Here is a 17,330-nt window from a genome sequence, read left to right on the forward strand (position 1 = left end):
CCCCCTCAGGCCACCTGGCTGTGGGCAGCCCTTGGGCCCGCCCCTGGGAACTCACGTTTCTGTGAGGCCCTGGTATTCTGGCCCCAATGGGGGTATTTCCCATCCCTGCCAAGGGAGCAGGGCGCCCCTGGCGAGGAGGGGGCTCTGCAGTGTGACACCTGCCACTTCTACCCCTCAGGGAGCAGAGGCGGGGCAGTCGGGGGGCAAGGCCGGGGCTGGGACAGGGTGACCTGGCCACAGAGGGGAAGTGGTGCGGTGGGAAAGGACCTGGCCTTTCGGTCCCACTGACTTGGTGTCTGCGGCCAACCTGCAGCGTCACCTGGTGCAGCTCACTTCCTGTCCCCGAGCCCCACAGCCCCCTGGGGTTCTTGCCAGGCTCAGAAAACCAGAGAGGCTGGCACCCAGTGTGCATGCCCCGAGTCTGCCATCCACGGACAGCGGCCCGGAAGGGCTGGCGGGCTGTGCCCAGGGCTGTGGTTGGCGAGGCGAGCTGGGGACCCCCAAGGTAAAGCCCAGCCTCCGCATGCCCCTCCCCGCACACAGCTAGTGCGGGGCCAGGCTGCCCGGGCAGGACTCCAGCACAGAGGGACCACCCCGCCCTCCCTCAGGCTCCCCGAGGTCACAGGGGGCGGGCAGAGAATCGTCCAGAAAGGACTTCACCCTGACGCTTGCAGACCCGAGGGACAGCGGAGAAGGGGCTGGGGGCGACTGTGGAGGGCCCCAGATCTGAGTCCCGCCTGAGTGGGACCCTATGGACCAGAGGCCACTGAGGACCAGCTCTGGAAGGGACAGTGGGTGGGCAGTCCCCCCGTGTCACTGACCTGGGCAGGACGCAGCCTGCCTTGGGGCCACCCTCTTCAGGAGGAATGCCAAAGGCTTTTGGGGGGCCCTGGGGCTAACATTTGGTAGGTGCCTGGTCTGATGGATAATGAACGCCCCCCCTAGCACTCTGCCCTCCTGTACTACGCCCGGCCCCAGGCCCCTGGCGGGCCCTGGTCTGCGGTCGGGGAGAGGCCCCAGGTGTGAGTCCTGTGAGGGCTGCCGCCCGGCTCCTCCTCACCCCCCTGCGCTGGGTGGCTTTCCTCTTTGTAAAGGAGGATCTGGTGCCACCCCCCTCCCAACAGGGTTGAGGCAAGGGGGGCGCAGGGCCAGGCTGGGGGAGAGCGGGCCCTGTGCTCCGCCACTCCCCTGGTGGCTGTCCCGCTCCCTGGGCCCTGGGCGCTGCTCCCCAGATGGCCCTGGGGATCCCTCGCACCTCCCCCCTCCTGTTCCAAGGCCTCGCCAGGCCTTCCCTGACTTGCCAGCACCCTTCCCTCCTGGGTGTCTCTCCCCGGCACCTCTCACCGCCTCAATGGTCTGACCACGTAGGTAGGTCTTGTCTCCGAGGTTCCCTGCTGTCTCCCCGGAATGAGGCCTCAGGGAGGGGTGGCCCCTGGGGAGGGTCCCTTCTCCTCCCCCTCCCCGCTCCCCCTCCCCCCTGGCCTCACGGCCTCCTTCCACCTTCCCACCTTCAGGCCTGGCTTCCAGAAGGTGGGCACTCCACCGCCCACCCCCCCCCCGTGGCAGGGACTACGGGGTGGGGTTGGAAAGGGGCGGCAGGGGTCCTCCTTTCCAGCCCGACACAGAGCCACGGAGGGCCCACATCCCCCCATGCCCCCCATGCAAGTGCCCCTCGGAGTACTGGAGCGTGTGCACGTGCAAGCCTCTGTGTGTGCGATCCTGTGTGTGTGTGTGCAAGCCTCTGTGCGTCGGCGCGGAGAGCACGGCCGGCTGAGGCCCATGGAAGCCTGGGTGTGGGTCTGTGACCGCTTCATGGCAGGGCACCGCGGACCCTTGCGCGACTTGAGTTCAAGGGGAGGGGGCAGGATGGGGGCTCCCTGGCCCCTTCCCGTGTCCTGAGGACCAGCGCCACCTCCTCCCTGCTGTCCCAGTGAGGGGGCCTTCTTAGCAGCCTCCGGCCTGTCAGAGCCAACTCCTCAAGAAGGTGGGGGTGGGGGGGGGACCTGCTCTGGGAACCTGGGCAAACAGACGGAGGGCGGACAGAGGCCTCTGCCGGACCCACGGGGATGGAGGGCTCCCACCGCGCCACCCCCTTCATGAAACACAAAGCCTGCGTGTATTTATTTTTAGAGAGAGGGGGAGGGAAGGAAACATGCATGTGCAAGAGATACACCGACTGGTTCTCACACACCCCCAACCAGGGACCTGGCCCGCAACCCAGGCCTGTGCCCTGACCAGGAATCGAACCCACAACCTTTGGGGCTTTGCAGGCCGGCGCACTCAGTCCACTGAGCCACACCAGCCAGGGCCCAGACCCGCTCCCCCAGGTGCAGGCCGGAGAGCTGAAAGGCAGGGCACAGGACGGGAGTGAGAGACTCCCGAGTGAAGAGAAGTCATGCCCCACCGCCCCCCGCCCCCCACCCCCCACCCCAGGGACGGCGCGGAAATGCCTGTTCTTACTCAGAGACTCGGGTATTGTTTGAGGGTTTTTTCAGGAGAAGGTCTTTAGGTATTACTCAACGAATTACGTATAAAGCTAATTTTTAACTAAGTAGAGAGTGCATGCTGGGTCCCAGAGTACTTTCCTGTCCAGACCCGGCGGGGTGGGGGGGGGGCCGGGCCCCCTGCCCTGAGGGACTGCCCCCACACAACACCGTCCCACAGGCCCCGAATTTCCCACTTCCCCCACCCTGTCCCCAAGGCACGAAGGGCACAGGCCACGCTTCACGACTGGCTGAACACAGGCCCCGCCGGCCCCTTCCAAGTGCTGGGTCATCCCTGCGTTCTCACGGCCTCCCTCCCAGAACACGGAGCTCGCCCCAGTGCTGGAGGTCGGGCCCCCTTGGGGGGGTGGGGGGGAAAAATCAAGGGAGACTCCCTTCTCCCTGACAGACCCCAAATGAATCATCCTGTGAAAAATCATCAGTGCATGGAAACTTGAGAAAACGAAGAGATTCAATCAGAAGGTTTGTCGCAGCAAATGCCCTTATTTTCTGCCCAGGAATGCACGGAGGGGAAGATGTCACTTATTGAAAGTAAACGCTATGGAAACAATGAGGAAAATTCGTGAGAACCACACTGATTTTAGAAACTTGAACGCTCCCCTCTTTGGTCGCATGTCACAATCGGAAAGCGACGTGGAACACTTGAATAAAGAAATTAATAAACTTGGGGGGGGAGGGATGGGGGAGGGCTGGGCTGGGAGTAAAGGACAGAAAACTGTGCTTGAACATCGATTAAAATAAAAAATAAGTTTTTTCAATTAAAAAAAGAAATGAATAAACTTAATTGCTATGAGAAAGGAGAAGAATACACCGAGGAGTAACCTAACACGTGGCGCGTGAGTCTGACGGCGACATTTCTCTTTCTAGCTGCTGCGTCGTCTGGGCAGAGCCTCGAGGCCTCCCCGCCTCCCCCGGTTGGTTAGGAGGCTGGAGCACCATGGTCTGTCCAGGGCCAGGCACCTGCTCGCCCCCTCGACGCGGGTCCCGAGGGCCCTCGGGGGTGCCGGCTCTGTCCTCGGCACCCACCACCCGCCGGGGGCAGGCAGAAGGAGGCACCACGCAGGCAGACATTTGTGTCCAATGACAGAGCCCCATCGGCCTCAGGGCTGCCCTCCCCGGCTCCCACTCTCCCACTCTAGCTCGGGGCCAGGAGGGTCCCCTCCTCTGCTCTCTGCCTCAGGGGTCAGAGGTGGCTCACACAAATGACCCCAGACCTGGCCCCCCCTCTCCTAGGATGGGGGTCCCACTCCTGGCTCCCCACAGGCCTCCGCCAGCTCCGCCCAAAGGAAGTTCTGGCACGAGGTCGAGGTCGGAGTGAGGTCTGCTGTCCCGAGGGTGACAGGTAACAACCCCAGTGGGGAGGGGCGGGGGCGGCGTCTCCCCTCCCCTCTACCCCTCGGCCGTGGGAGGGCCTCCCCTGCCTGGGCTGCCCCCACCCCCCGCTCCTCCGCCCCCTCGTTACCCACCCACACCCACCACCCACTTCTCCTTTGCAGCTGCCCCACCGCCCACACCTTCCTGCCCCGGAGTTGCTGGCCCGTGGGCAGGGGCCAGGGCTGGGGCAGGGGCTGGGGCTTCTCAAGGCTGGCTGCCTCGGGGCTCTGCGTGCGCCCCGCGGGGTCCTCCGAGACAGACGTCGGGGACCCGCCTTGCTCCGCTTACTCCAGGGCATCACTCGTGTCTCCTGAACTGCCCCCCGCCCTCCCACGGTGCCAGCCTCCAGCCTCCTAACCCTGCTCCGCTCGCCCGGCTGGTCTGCACCTCCACGGCAGCCAGAGGCTCGGCCCCTTCTCAAGAAGCTCAAGTCCCCTCGCTGCCAGGGCGCCTGTGGCTGGAGACCAGGCCGCGCCTGCCTGCGGCCTGGGGCTCCCGCCCTCCTGCCCCCTCCTCAGCGTCCCCTGAGGCGGCAGCCGTGCGTGTCCCCAGAGAAAGTGCCCCCTTCCCCCACGCCATGTCTTCGCCCTTCTGCCTGGAAGGTTCCCCTGCGCCTTACACGTGTTAAAGAACCACTCCTGTCCCCAAGCTCCCTCCCTGTCCCCTGGACGGCTGCTTCTCCTTCCTCTGCGCCCCCAGCCCTGGAGTGCTTCGGGGCTGGCGTGGGCCCCCAGGAGGTGCTAGGCCGGGGCTCCGGTCCCGAGGGTCTCTGCCAGCCCCTGCCCCCAGGGAGGGGGAGGCTGAGGGAGCCGGCGGGTGTCTGTCTGAGACTCAGTCTGAGAGACACGGGTGAGGGACGAGTGGGGAACCCCGAGCCCTGGGGAGACGAGACCGACGGGGGGGGGGGCCGCGGTGAGGGCAGGGGACACAGGGAGGGGAGCTGCCCAGCGCGCGCACGGCCCTGGAAAAGGAGCAGGGTGGGTGCGCTGCCCACTGGGCCTCGGTCTGCTCGTCCATCTGTTGATCTGTTGATCTGCGTCTCCCTTCCGCCGAGGAGCCAGAGACTGAGCTGTCTCTGCACGCTGCCCCCCTCCCCCCTTAACCCACTCCGGGCCCTCCCCTCCAGCCAGGGGTGCCTCGCTAACCCGCAGATCTCCGCTCAGAGCCTGCGCAGCTCCCGAGTGCCTTCGGGCCCAGCTGAGCTCCTTAGCCGGCAGTCACGGCTCCCCGCCGGCCCCTCGCGCCTCCTCCGCAGTTGGGCCTCGAGGCCCGAGCTCCCGCGGGGCCCCTCCTCCATGGAGCTTCCCCAGCTAAACCCCGCTCCATCCAGCAGACGCCCCCTCATCGCCCCAAAGCTTCCCTGCTTCCTCCGTGGGGGCACCTGCGTCGGCTCCCCCATTGCCAGCGGGGTCCCAGCTGCCACTGGCTGCCCATGGCCGCGGGCAGCGGGCAGCGAGCGTGGCAGCGTGGAAGTCCCTCAGGACACATCCAAAGTGGGCACTCGGGGTGCGTTTCATGAACTGAGCCAGCTCCGCCTGGGGGGGGGCGGGGGGCTCCCCAGGAGAGGAGAGAGGTGTGTGTGGGGGGAGGTGGGGCTGGCGGCCTAGGGAGCAGGACAGACCAGGCCCCCCAGAGGTCTGTGCGCAGGAGCAGGCCCCGGCCCTGGCGCCCGTCCCAGCAGAGGGCGGGGGTGATGGTTGAGTGGTTGAAGGGAGGAAGCGCAGGTAGGGTGAAAAGGTCTGGGGTGCAGCGCCCCGGTCCCCGGCCGGGAGCCGTCCCACCCCACCAGGCAGGGGGGCGGGGCGGGGCGGGGCGGGGCGGGTGGCCCCTCCCAGGTCCCTCCCCGCGGGGCCGCGGCGGAGACTCAGTCCCAGCGGGGTGTGCGGCGCGGCGGCAGCATGCCGCGGCCGGCGGGGAGCCCGGGGGTCCAGAGCGGGCCGGACCCCACGAAATGCGTCTCGCCTCAGTGCTTTGACGCGCTGGTCCGCTCCTGCGTGGACTGCAAGCTCTTCCGGCCGCCCGAGCTGAATTCGGGTAAGAGCCGACTCCCTCCGACGGCAGGCTGGCCCGGCCGCCTCGCGGGAAGGGGCAGGGCGGCGCCACCGCCGGCCGGAGCCGCGGCGCCACACCGCCGCGCGGGCCCCAGGGCGGGGGTGGGGGACCCAGGGCTGATGGGGGTCGCGGGCAGGGGCCCCGGCGGGGAGCGGCCGTCCCCACGTGGCCCTCACCGTCTCTCTCCTCCCCTCCCTATGACCCCACCCTCTCCACGCCCGGCCCTCCCCTCCCCTCCCCTCCCGTCCCCTCCCCGTCCAGCCTCGCCTCCCTCCGACCCTTCACTCTTCCCTGCTCGGGCCTCCCCTCCCTGTGTCCCCTGCCCTCCCTCCCCGTCCCCTCCGCTCGCAGTCTGGCCGAGCAGCCTGGCGCCCAGGACCCCGCTGCAGCAGCAGGAGTCGGTGGGCACGGGGGCGACCGCCCAGGCCGAGCCGGTGCTGCCGATGCCCGCGCTGCTCCTAGGCGCCCCCGCGCTGCTGGGCCTGGCGCTGGCCCTGGTCCTGGTCCTGGTGGCCCTGGTGACCCTGAGGCGGCGGCGGCAGCGGACGCGCGGGCCCACTTCCCCGGAGGCCCCAGAGAGAGAGCAAGACGGTGAGTGCCCCGTCGGGGAGGGTCCCACTGTGAGGGCTGGCGGCAAGGGAAATGGGGGGCATGGCCCCATGGGGCATGCAGAAAAGGGGGGAAGGGCTGCTCTGAGGGTCTCTGGCTGAGACCCTTGTTCTCGTGAGGGACACAGCTGTGGCCTCCCAGACTTACCAGGAAGAGCCCCAGGCCCCAGGCAGAGAGGGGTCTGTCCTGTCCCCTCCGGGAATGAGCAGACTGGCTGCCACACTTCCTCTCTCCTCCTTCAGCACCCCCTGTTTTGCTGCCCTCTCAGCACTTCCTGTCCTGAGGGCTGGTCATGTGTCCCCTCTTCCCCCTCTGCAGTGGGGCTCCAGCCACTCGCCTCTCAGCGGCAGGGCTGTGCTGCCGGAGAGGCCTCCGGAACAGGGACGGAGATGGCTGTGACCCAGTTCTGACCCTGCGTTCCCCCCCCCAGGGCCCCTGGATAAAGTCGTGGTCCTCTCTTCGGGGTCCCCTAATGCCACAGCCCCCGTCTGGCCTCCACCCAGAGACAGTTCAGCCACCGGCCCACCCGCCCACAGCGTCCCTGTGCCAGCTACAGAGCTGGGCTCCACTGAACTGGTGACCACCAAGACAGCGGGCCCTGAGCAGCCGTAGCGAGGAAGGGGCAGGAGGTGGCCCTTGTCCACCCTGCAGCCGTCGGCCAAGGGATTCCTCCCCGCATCTACCCACCCCTTTTCTGAAAACCAGGCTGCGCGGCGGACCGAGGCTGCAGACCACAAGGCTCAGCTGCCCCGCTGGGCTGGCGTGTGTGCGGCGTGTCAGTGTTTGGGCTAAAACCCTGCCAGGGGCGGGGGCCCTCGAAGGCTGTGACTGAGCACCTGTGCTTCCGCGCAGTGGGGGCCCTCCGGGCAGCGGTTTGCTTTCAGAGAGCGGACGGATGGCACCAGGGAACCCGAGTGAGTCTAGGAAAAGGACCGAGTGGGACGAGGCATGACATGTAGCCGAGCGTTGTGCTTCTTTACTCCTTGCTCTCGGGGCTGTCCTGCTGTTAAGCCAAAGCACATGGCTGCTACGCTGACCAGAAACCAACGGATGGGCTCCCCTGGGGATTTAACACCAGACGATTTTAAGAAATAGCCTGGATTGTGCTGGTTCTGAGGTACCTGCACCCCGGTGGCAACCCTGAGCTGGGCCCAGTCTGCTAGGACCTATGATGCCATTTGCCCTCCAGGGGCAGCCCCTAGAGCCCAGGGCTCGCTGTTGGGAGGAAGTCCACACCCCCTGGGGCGGGCCTGCCAAGGCACACAGGCGGCTCCCCTGTGTGCCATCTGGGTCCCAGCTGCCGCCGAAGCTCACTCAGCTGTGCACAGGGAAGGGCCCCGGACCTGCATTCATAGGCCTGTGGCCTTGAACCAGCTGGACTCGATGTCCCTTGAGTTCCCTCCTCTCTGTGGCCTGCCCTCTCCAAGGGCTGGGGTCACTTGGCCATTCTGTGCCAGCCCCTGGGGTCACCCACTATCCCAATGGAACTGCTCCTCCGACAGCGGCGCCGCTTGCCCTGCCTGGGGCTGAGACGGTCTGCCCGGCTCCGGACCACACCGCGCGCCGGGTCAGCCTCCCCTGCCAGCCCTGCTTCTCAGGGTTGGACCTGCCGGGACTCCTCCCTGGATAGTGTCCTTGGAACTCCTTACAGCTCGGCATCCCTGGAAGGATCCCTGGGCTGCGTGTGAGTCCGAAGAGGGGCTTCTGGGGACCATTCCGTCCCGCCGTGGGACCTTGGCTACACACATCTCCCAAGGCTGCTGGCCTCTCCCTGCCTTGACACTGGGGTTGCCTGGCCACTACCCTCGCTTCCTGCCTAGAAGACAGTCAGCAGGTGGCAGCATGTGGAGCCCTCAGGACCTGGACCCTCACATCTGCGTCTCATGCTCCCCGCTCCCTCCCTGAACCGGCCCAGGTGCCCCTCCCTCCAGGAAGCCAGGGGGCAGGCAGTAGGCAGGAGGGTGAGGGGCGGCCCTGGCTACTCCCCAGTCTCGGGGGCTGCGGGAGTCTGAGCTTTTCCTGACCACTCCATCACCCCGACCCCCCTTTTCCCACCTGGAGCCCCAGAGCTGGGGGCTGGGCCTTGGAGGTGAAGCAAGTGGTTGAAACTCCTCTGGGGCCCAGACATGCAAACCTCGGGCACCTCGGGCTGACCGAGCCCTGGCTAACCCTGGCTGGTGGGTGCTTCCCCCTCCGGCCTGTTTCCTTTTCTGAAATGTGGGGGCTGGGTGAGAAGTTCTCTCTGGCCCGTGACCCTCAGAGGAGAAGGACTGGAAGGAACCTTGGGGAATCCTCATGTGCCACCCCCCATTTTACAGATGAGGAAACTGAGGCCCAGAGGAGAAGACCTGGCGTCACTGTCCTCCAGCAAATCACAGAAGGGGGTTTATTAGGGAAGAACCAGGAGCAGGGGCCAGGGGAGAGGTGGGCAAGGAGCAGGGTCGGTCTCCCCGGCCCCTGAAAGGGACCCCACCTCCCAGGGGTCTCCCTCTCTGGCTCTCAGTCCTGGGCATTGTTTTGTAAGCAGCCTCCTCAGGATTACTTCATTCGATCTTTAAAATAGCACCTGAAGGGAGCGGGTGGGGGCGGGGTGAGTGTGTGTGTTTGCTTTAAACAAATGTTTTTTATTTTAAAAATCAAGGCATGCATTTTGTAGACACTTTGTAAGGTCTGAGGCAGCAATCTAGGATGGGGGCTCTGGAGAAATGGCCCGCAACCCAGCAGCCCCAGACCCCTCCTGGGTGGCCTACGTCATTGTCCTCGCGCTGTACCTGGGAGTTGGTGTCCCGACTGTCCCTTGTCCTTAAGTCCTTCGTAATCAAGCTGCAAACCTTGCCTGTGTTGGGAAAGTCTGCCCCTGGGGCATCTGGTTCTGGTCCGTTTGTGTAGTGGTCCCCCTCCATCCACAGTTTCACTTTTGGCTGACTGGGGTCAACCACGGCCTGGAAATGTCACATGTGAGGGTCCAGACATCAACAACTTGTGAGGTTGAAACAGCGCGCTGCTCTGAGTGGCCCCCCGAACTCTCGCGCTGCCCTGCCTGAGTCGTGAACCTGCCTTCGGCCTGCGTCTCCACGCGGTGCCCACTCCCTGCCCCTCAGTCACTTAGCCATCTCGGTTGTCAGAAACAACGCTGGGATTCACGTCACCCTTATTTCACTTAATGTGGCCCCAAAGCACCAAGGGTAGTGATGCCGGCGATTCTGATATGCCGAGACTCTAAGATACGTCAAGTCTTAAAGTGCTTCTTGTAAGTGAAAAGGTAAAAGTATTCTCCTTTAATAAGGTAGGGAAAGAAATTGTGTGCTGGAGCCGCTAAGATCTACAGTAAGAACAAATCTGTCTGTGAAATTGTGAAGGAGGGAAAAGAAATCCCTGCTGGTTTTGCTGTCGGTGCGTGGTAAGCGGTTAGGTAGAATGGAAAAAGCATTCCATATGTGAGCGCAAGGCATGGACAGAACCCTGGCCGGTGTGGCTCAGCGGGCTGAGCCTCGTCCCACAAACTGGAAGGTCGCCGGTTCGATTCCCCGGTCAGGGCCCAAGCCTGGATCACGGTTCCCCGTTCGGGTGGGTGTGAGAGGCAACTGATCAATGTTTGTCTCTCCTGTCGGTGTTTCCCTTCCTTCCTTTCTCCCTCCCATTCTCTCTGTAAATAAATAAATAAATAAAGCCAGTTTGTTTGTTTTTTTAAGACACTAGCAGAAAACATGTTCTAACCCATGGCAGTGCAGTGCCAGAAAGCGCTGCGCCCATACACACTGGAAAGGGGCTACATTCGCATGACTTTTACTACAATCTACTGTTCTGTTTTATTAGTAATTGTTCATCTCTTACTGAGCCTAATTTATAAATTAAACTTTATCATAGGTATGCCTGTGTAGGAAAACACAGCATATGTAGGGTCCCGGGCTCTGGCCACGGGCCGGGGGCCGGGCCACCTCGTGTGGCGCTGGGCAGGCCAGGGCACCTCCTAATGCAGGACTCTCTGCCTGAGTCTGTTTCCCAGAAGCAGAGTTGTTGCTACCAAAGGCTTTGACCTTTTTAAAGGCCCCTGTTGGCTGAATTGCTTTCCTGCCAATGGAGACCAGTTCAAGTCCATGGACAGAGGTTATACGGCCCATCCTGCGGACAGGAGAAGAGAGGCCCGGAGGGGTGACGGGATCTGGCCAGAGACACATAAGCAGAGCTGCAGCTGGGCTGGACCCAAGCTCCCAAGTCCCCCCCCCCACCCCCCCGCATGCCTGCCCCACGCGGAAGGTCACGCCCTAGGTGCCCTCTTTGAGGGACCGACTCCAGGTTCTACTCCTTGCTTTCATCACTACTCAAAGATTTCTGCCCCCAGCTGGTCTCTTTTTGCAGTAGGAGGGATCCAAGATAGACCCTGGAAGAACTGCTGTTTGGGGTGGGAACTGAGAGAAGCAGCCCCCTCCCCTTAGCCCGTGCGTCTGGCCTAAAGGAGGGTCAGGGGAGGGGCTGGCTGAAGTCTCGGTTCCTCCTGGGGCTTCCTGCAGGCACCTTTCACTTCCTGCCCCTGCAGCCCTGCACTCTGGGTGGGGGCGGGGCGTGCCAGCTGGTGAGCCCGGGAAGGAGGGGCCTGACCCCTGAGCTCCCCCTGTCTCAGCAAGGGCTGTCCCACTCAGCCCGTACCTTTAGAAGAGGGTGGCATCGCTCTGGGCCTGAATCCCTGTCTTCGAAATGGAGCCTGCCAGCGACCCAGCTGTTGGAGATTACAGGGGTCAAAGGGCAAGCAGGAGTGTCCAGTCCTACCTAGGAGTGCCTCCGCCTCCTTCCCTCCCCAGGACGCAGACACTTCCCGCCGAGCCCCCAACCCTCAGCAGCCCCCCCCCACTCCGGAAGTCAGTTTCCCAGAGCAGTTACCACCCCGTCGCTCATCCATTACTGCCCGTGGATCGCGCTGGATCCCCGACCCGCCTGCTTGTGCCAAGGCCACCTTGGGTGGTGCTGGGTCAGCCCCAGGCCCTGCCATTGGGTCCTAGGCTGATGGGGGAGACCGAGCATGACGCAATGACGGGACAGGGTGATCCCCTCCAGGGCCAGGGAGTGTCCCAAGCTGGGGGTGGGGGGGCGACTAATCCAGGGTCCCAGGGGGAGTGCTTTGAAGAATAGGAGGTGTGCCCTGAATCCTAAGGCGGTTTTCTTGCTGGGATGGAGCAGAGAAATGGCATTCCTGCCCCAGGGGACTAGGTGCGGAGGAGAGGGGGCGGGAGGGTCACGGGGGCAAGGGGAGGGGCTGGGGAGAGGGGCAGCGGGGCCTGAATCCCGGGACGGGCTGTCTGCTGCGCTGGGCCCGCCGCCTGCACACAGCCGTCCTCGGGGAACCCGGGCGCCCCTCCAGCCGCACTGTCGGTGTCTCACCCGCTCCCGTCCCCCCGAGAGGCCACCGGACTCCTCCGCACTCCTCTGGGCGGAATGAGCTCCTCTTTGCTCCGCTGCGGTGAACCAGGACCGACTCTTCCTCACCCAGAAATGAAATCTGACCCCTCTCCAGCCTGTGCCCCTGCCCCGCTGCCGGGTCCGGACCCCGGGTCCCAGTGGAGTAGCAGCGACTGCCCAAGGTCACACGCGGAGAGTCGGGAGAAGCCAGGAAGGCACGCAGAGCCTGCGTTCCGGCTCTGCTCCTTCCCGGGCCTCTTGAAGGTTGAGGGGCTGCCTGCCCCGGGAACACAGCACGGGTCCCAGCGCCCAGGGGACCTCGGAGCGCCTCTTCACTCCTTTGAGCTGCAGAGATTCTGGGGTCCAGCCCCGGGGGCATCGCGATTGCCAACCGCTAGGTGTTTGACCCAGACGGGCGGAGGACCGCGCGGGGGCGGGGTCAAGGGGAGAGGCGGGGCTGAGGGACCCTGAGCCCCAAGAGGGGCAAGAAAGGGGCGGGGCCAGGGGCTAGGGGCCGGGCGGAGGGAGGGCGAGGAAATCCAGGGAGGAGTCGGGGGAGCCGCGGCGACCCTACACTCCTCCAAACTTCTCCGCGCTCACGTGGCGTCCGAGTCCCCATGCGCCCCCTGAGCCAGAGGGGCCCAGATGCAGGGCACGGCCGGACTTTGGGGCAAGGTGTGGGGCAGGACACCTGCCCCTTGCGTTCTGGGCTCGGTGCCGACCTCGGAGTTGTGTCCCAGGAACCCGCAGGCGGGCGGGGCAGGCGGACGCGCCCCAGGTGGCCGAGCTGTGTGGCATTTGCCGAGGTCAGCCCTGTCCTCTCGGGATTCGTTTCTGCCCTACGGTCTTGGTGGCCAGCCCCGGGCTTCCATGTTCACAGGGGCTTGAAGATGGCGACTAATGGGGTCACTCCAGGCCAGGGGGATTAACTGTGATGTCCGGGGCAAGGCTCCCCGAGGCCCGGAAGCGGGGGGAGGGGAGGAGAGGGCTGGGGAGAGGGTGACCGGGGAGTTGGGACGGGAGGCTGAGCCCCAGCTCCCCGCACCCGGCAGCTCCACTGCCTGGCGACCTCAGGAGGCCCGGCACCCCCTCCCTCCCACAGGCAGCTGGAGCCTGAGTCACCAGCTGCCTGTCAGGGAGACAAAGCAGCCAGGGCCCTCCCCGCCAGACCCTCTTCCAGGGCTGGCACCCATCTGCGCTGGCAGGGAGTCCACAGGCTTCTGCCTGCAGTCTCTGCTCGACCCTGGAGAAAATGGAAGCACAAAGGGCTGGAATTAGGGCTTTGAGACTGGGGGCAGTACCCCTGGTGGCGATGGCCAGCTTCTCAGCCCAGGGGGCGGGGGGGGGGCGGGGGCGAGGCCAGGAGGCTGCCTGCCTCCAAGGGCGCCTCAGGCAGGACCAGCTGGCCTCTCCCTGCAGCCCTGTGGCAGAGGTGCTGGCAGCCCATCCTGCGGATGAGAACACCGAGGCCTAGAATGGCTGAATGGCCCTATTAGAGCAGAAATTTCAATCCCTGTTGGCCTGGCTCCAACACGCAGGATAAGGAGGAGCTTGCAGTGCGAGGGGCTGGGAAGGCTTCCAGGAAGAGAGACCGGCCTGTGGGAGGGGTGGGGGCTCCCAGAGGAGTCAGGGTGCCTCCAGTACTGGTCAGGCGGTTCTGTCGGGTGCTGGGTGTGCTGCCAGAGTGCAGGAACGAACGCCACTCGGGGCCGGGGCCCTCCAGCTTCTCTCTCTGTTGGCACTGAACTAGCCAGAGGGCAGGTTGGGGCTCACAGCCCAGGTTCCAGGCCAGACGCTGGCCCTTGCTGGCTGTGCGCCAGTCACAGCCGTTGCTTCCCCTGTCTGGGGCTTGGGTTTCTCCTCTCCAGGAAATCCCAGATACCCCTGGGCCCAGGGCTGGGCAGACTGGTCACCCACCACCTAACATGGGGACACTGGGGCACAGCACAGGCTTTCCCGAATGTCCACAACCTCTCGAGCCCCTGAGCCTTGCACGGCCAGAGCTGGGCACTGAGTGAGGCTCAGCAGTGAGGAAAGAACATGCTTTCACAGGTGCATCCGCACGGACACACACACACACACACACGTGTGCACACGTGCCCGTGGGGCAGGGAAGGCGCCCGTCACAGTAGCCCCCGGTGTGCACACTCGCTGAAATTCGTGAGCACGCAGGCACCGCCCACTGGCGCCGCCAGCACTCACAGCTGGGGGGCGGGGCAGGTGCCCTTCAGGCTCAGAGACTCGGCTCATCTGCCCGCCCCGCGGGGCTCGCTGCAGATGCCAGGGGTTATTTTAAGCCTGGATCAATGGACAATTTTTGGTGACACAGGCTTGGGGGCCGGCGAGCAGAGGAGACAAGGGGCAAGTGCTCCGGTACCGTGCTAGGGAGGGACACCCCCAGGCCCCGGAGGGCAGCCTGAGCAAAGGGGTCGCTCCAAAGCTGGCCCGACCTCGCTGCATGTGTGGATCCCCTTGCCCCCGGCACATGGCTGGGTACCTGGGGGTAGTGGCAGCTGAAGGGATGGCCAACGCCCAGGGCTCCACCAGCCAGCTGCGGTCTCTCCTTGCTTTGCCCCCTCCCGCCCCCGCCCCCCAGGCTGTCTGTTCACTCAGAGAGGGCGCTGAGTGCTGGGCGTGGGCCTGGTAGGTGTGGGGTCTCTGGTCGCTGGCTGGCCACGGAACCAGACTGGGATGGGGAGGCATCACGGGTGTGGGAGGAGCTGGAGGTTGGACCTCAGTCCCTGGGGGCGGGAGGGGACTGGAATACGTTCCTTTGTTGGACAAATGGAGATCATGTATGTATGTATGTGTGTGTGTGTGTATACATATATATGTATATATATATGATGGGGGTTAACATGAGGTGGGAGCTGAGCAGAGCGCCCACTGATGCCAGGGTAGTGGACACAAGACAGGAAGGCGCTCTGGGCCCAGGGAGTCACCCGGCCTGAGGAAGAGGCCGCAGCCCCGGGAGGCTGAGACAAGCCTTTCTAAGCCTGGTGCCCAGCAGCAGGGTGGGGAGTCGGCCGCCCTCAGAGCCCCGGGGAACCTGGAAGGCAGCTGGGCAGGGGGCGGGTGGGGGCACGGATCCAAGCCGGACTGTGCTGTGGATTCTCTTCCTCCAGGAAGCAGGAAAGGACACACCAGCAAACACGGCCACAACGTCCTAAGCAGAAGAACAAACTGGAAGTTTGGCATCAACATGTGAACTAAGCGAAGGGAGCCAAATGCATGGTGATGGAAGGTAACTGAAAAAAGGGTAAACAGCCCTGGCTGGCGTAGCTCAGTGGATTGAGCGCGGGCTGGGAACCAAAGTGTCCCAGGTTCAATTCCCAGTCAGGGCACATGCCTGGGTTGCAGGCCATAACCCCCAGCAACCACACATTGATGTCTCTCTCTCTCTCTCTATCTCCCTCCCTTCCCTCTCTAAAATAAATAAATAAATAAATAAATAAAATATATAAAAAAAGGGTAAACAAAACCATTTACAGAGTGGTGTGTAAAGTGTGACATATTTTAGCGTCAGCTGTCCCCGGTGGTGGGATTAAGGCCATTTCGTTTCATTCCTTTGCTTATTTCCTTTTTCTCCAGGTTTGTAACAGTGTTTCATCGGGCTGGGGTCTTCCGGTCTGGACCAGAGGCAGCCTGTGGGTGGAGGAGGGGGAGGGGCTGTCTTTAGCTAGGGCCCGAGGAATCGCCCTGAGGGGGGTGGGTGTTGGGGGGAGGCCACCCCCCTCCTTTCCTGTCTTAGCCCACTAATACCTGGAATTAGCCTGTCAGCCCCTCATCTCAGCAACAGGGCTTGATCCTCCTTAAAATGTAAATCCTTCTCCCTCTTCTCCCACCTCCTCTGTGTTTACCAGCCGACCCCAGTCGCCCAGTGAAGACGGGATGCGCAGGCGAGCAGACCCCGTGGGCCGGAATTCTTCCCGTTATAGGCACTAGAGCCCAGAGTCATTCATTCATTCATTCATTCATTCGTTCAGCAGAGAGGGCGCAGCCCTGCGCTCCGGGGAGACACTGGGCAGACCCCCTTGGTGTTTCCGTCTGGATGAGGGGAGACACCACAGTGACCCTGCCCCTTGGAGGGGGCACGAGATGAATCTGCTCCCCCCCCCAGGAAGAGTTTTGCATGTTAAGATGAGAGACCGAGGCGGAGAGAAGCGAGGCGCTGCTGCTGGTTCGCGTTCTCCAGGTAGACCCGATCTAGGTAAACAAGGCCCAGCGAGCTCTCGGCCAGTCGGTCCACCTTCCCGGCCCGCCCCCTGGCCCGGGGCTTGTGAAAGGACGCGAGGGTCCTGCGGGGGGGGGCCCCCCGTGGAGCGTCCGCCAGTGGCCCCGCCCCCTTCGCCGCAGGCCTGGGCTCGCCTCGTTGACCCCGGGTCACACACAGGGTGGCGGGGCGAGCTCTGGAAGGCTCCGGCCCGGCCGTGCCCGGGGGCACCGTAGATACCCCGACACCTCAAGACCCCAACCCGGTGTCCAGGAGGTTCTGGGACCAGGGCGCGAGCCCCTGCGTTAGCGCTGCGCCCCGGGCCGCGGGCGGGGGGGACCCACATTTGTCCCTGTGCAGCGGCTGTGCTGGGGGTCTCCTTCCCAGGTGACCTGCGGGAGCAACCGGCAGGCAGAGAGGGGAAAGGGCCTCCCTGTCTGGTCAGAACTGACGGAGGGGGCGCGAAGGAGGCGCAGGGGTGGGGGGGCAGCAACAGCATTCACCGGCCGCTCTGTCCCCGCGGTGGCCTCACCTGTAAGACACAGGCGCGCCGCCGCGGGCCCGGTGTCCGAAGCACCAGCCCGGAGGGCCGAAGCCGAGCCCTCGGAGCGCCCAGTTCCGAGGAACGACCTGGGGGGGCCTTCGGGGCAGGTCCCGAGGGGCGTCCGGGCTGTGCGCGCCCCGCCGCGTCCCCTCCCGCCCCTGGAGGCGGCCGCGCTCCTCCTCCGGCTCCGCTCGCTCCTTCCCGCGCTCCCTCCCTCCCTCCCCCGCCCGCCCTAGTCCGCGCTAAGCCGGAGCCGGAGCCGCGAGCAGAGCGCGGGCAGCGCAGAGCGGGCGGCGGGAAAGCCATCCCCGCTAGGCCCGGGACCCGCACACCCGCTGGGCCGGGGAGAGGCCCGGGGCCGCGCGCAGGTGAGGACCGCCGCCCGGACCGGGGGACGTCCCGGGGCGCAGACTGGCCGGCTGGAGTCCGAGGTGCGCCGAGGCGGAGGACGCGCCCACCGGCCCCGAGACCTCGGGTCGAGCCCACCGGGCTCTGGGGTCCTCGGAGGAGGCTGTCGGCCGAGGAGGCATCCGCCGGGAGCCAGCGCCTGGGGAGCCGGCCCCGCGCGACCCCTGCGGGCACGGAGGGAGCCGCGGCGCGCCGCCATGCGCGGGGCGCTGTAGCCGAAGGTGCGGGCCCG

At 64.8% G+C, this 17,330-nt stretch overlaps 1 protein-coding gene across 3 annotated transcripts; it reads left to right on the forward strand.

Annotated features, from left to right (window-relative positions):
• The first annotated feature begins 5,747 nt into the window (after nt 1-5,747).
• TNFRSF13C (TNF receptor superfamily member 13C) lies at nt 5,748-10,212 on the forward strand. Of its 3 annotated transcripts, none has more exons than XM_045835113.1 (3): nt 5,748-5,912; nt 6,192-6,521; nt 6,970-10,212. In XM_045835113.1, the coding sequence occupies exons 1-3, from the start codon at nt 5,777-5,779 to the stop codon at nt 7,149-7,151; spliced, it is 648 nt and encodes a 215-aa protein (XP_045691069.1). In that variant the 5' UTR covers nt 5,748-5,776; the 3' UTR covers nt 7,152-10,212. The 3 variants fall into 3 exon arrangements, with proteins under 3 accessions (XP_045691069.1, XP_045691070.1, XP_045691071.1); XM_045835114.1 differs by having other exon boundaries at nt 6,282-6,521; XM_045835115.1 differs by having other exon boundaries at nt 6,858-6,972.
• Nucleotides 10,213-17,330: the final 7,118 nt, after the last annotated feature.

The sequence above is a fragment of the Phyllostomus hastatus genome, unplaced genomic scaffold (assembly GCF_019186645.2).
Source record: "Phyllostomus hastatus isolate PE091 unplaced genomic scaffold, TTU_PhHast_1.1 phas_contig_198, whole genome shotgun sequence".
In the NCBI taxonomy this organism is placed as follows: domain Eukaryota; kingdom Metazoa; phylum Chordata; class Mammalia; order Chiroptera; family Phyllostomidae; genus Phyllostomus; species Phyllostomus hastatus.

Bases quoted from the DNA above. Each gene is read 5' to 3' on its own strand.
- TNFRSF13C (XM_045835113.1), top strand. From the start codon at position 5,777: ATGCCGCGGCCGGCGGGGAGCCCGGGGGTCCAGAGCGGGCCGGACCCC. The intron at 5,913-6,191 runs GTAAGAGCCGAC...CTCCCCGTCCAG, and splicing joins GCCGCCCGAGCTGAATTCGG to CCTCGCCTCCCTCCGACCCT. The intron at 6,522-6,969 runs GTGAGTGCCCCG...TCCCCCCCCCAG, and splicing joins CCCAGAGAGAGAGCAAGACG to GGCCCCTGGATAAAGTCGTG.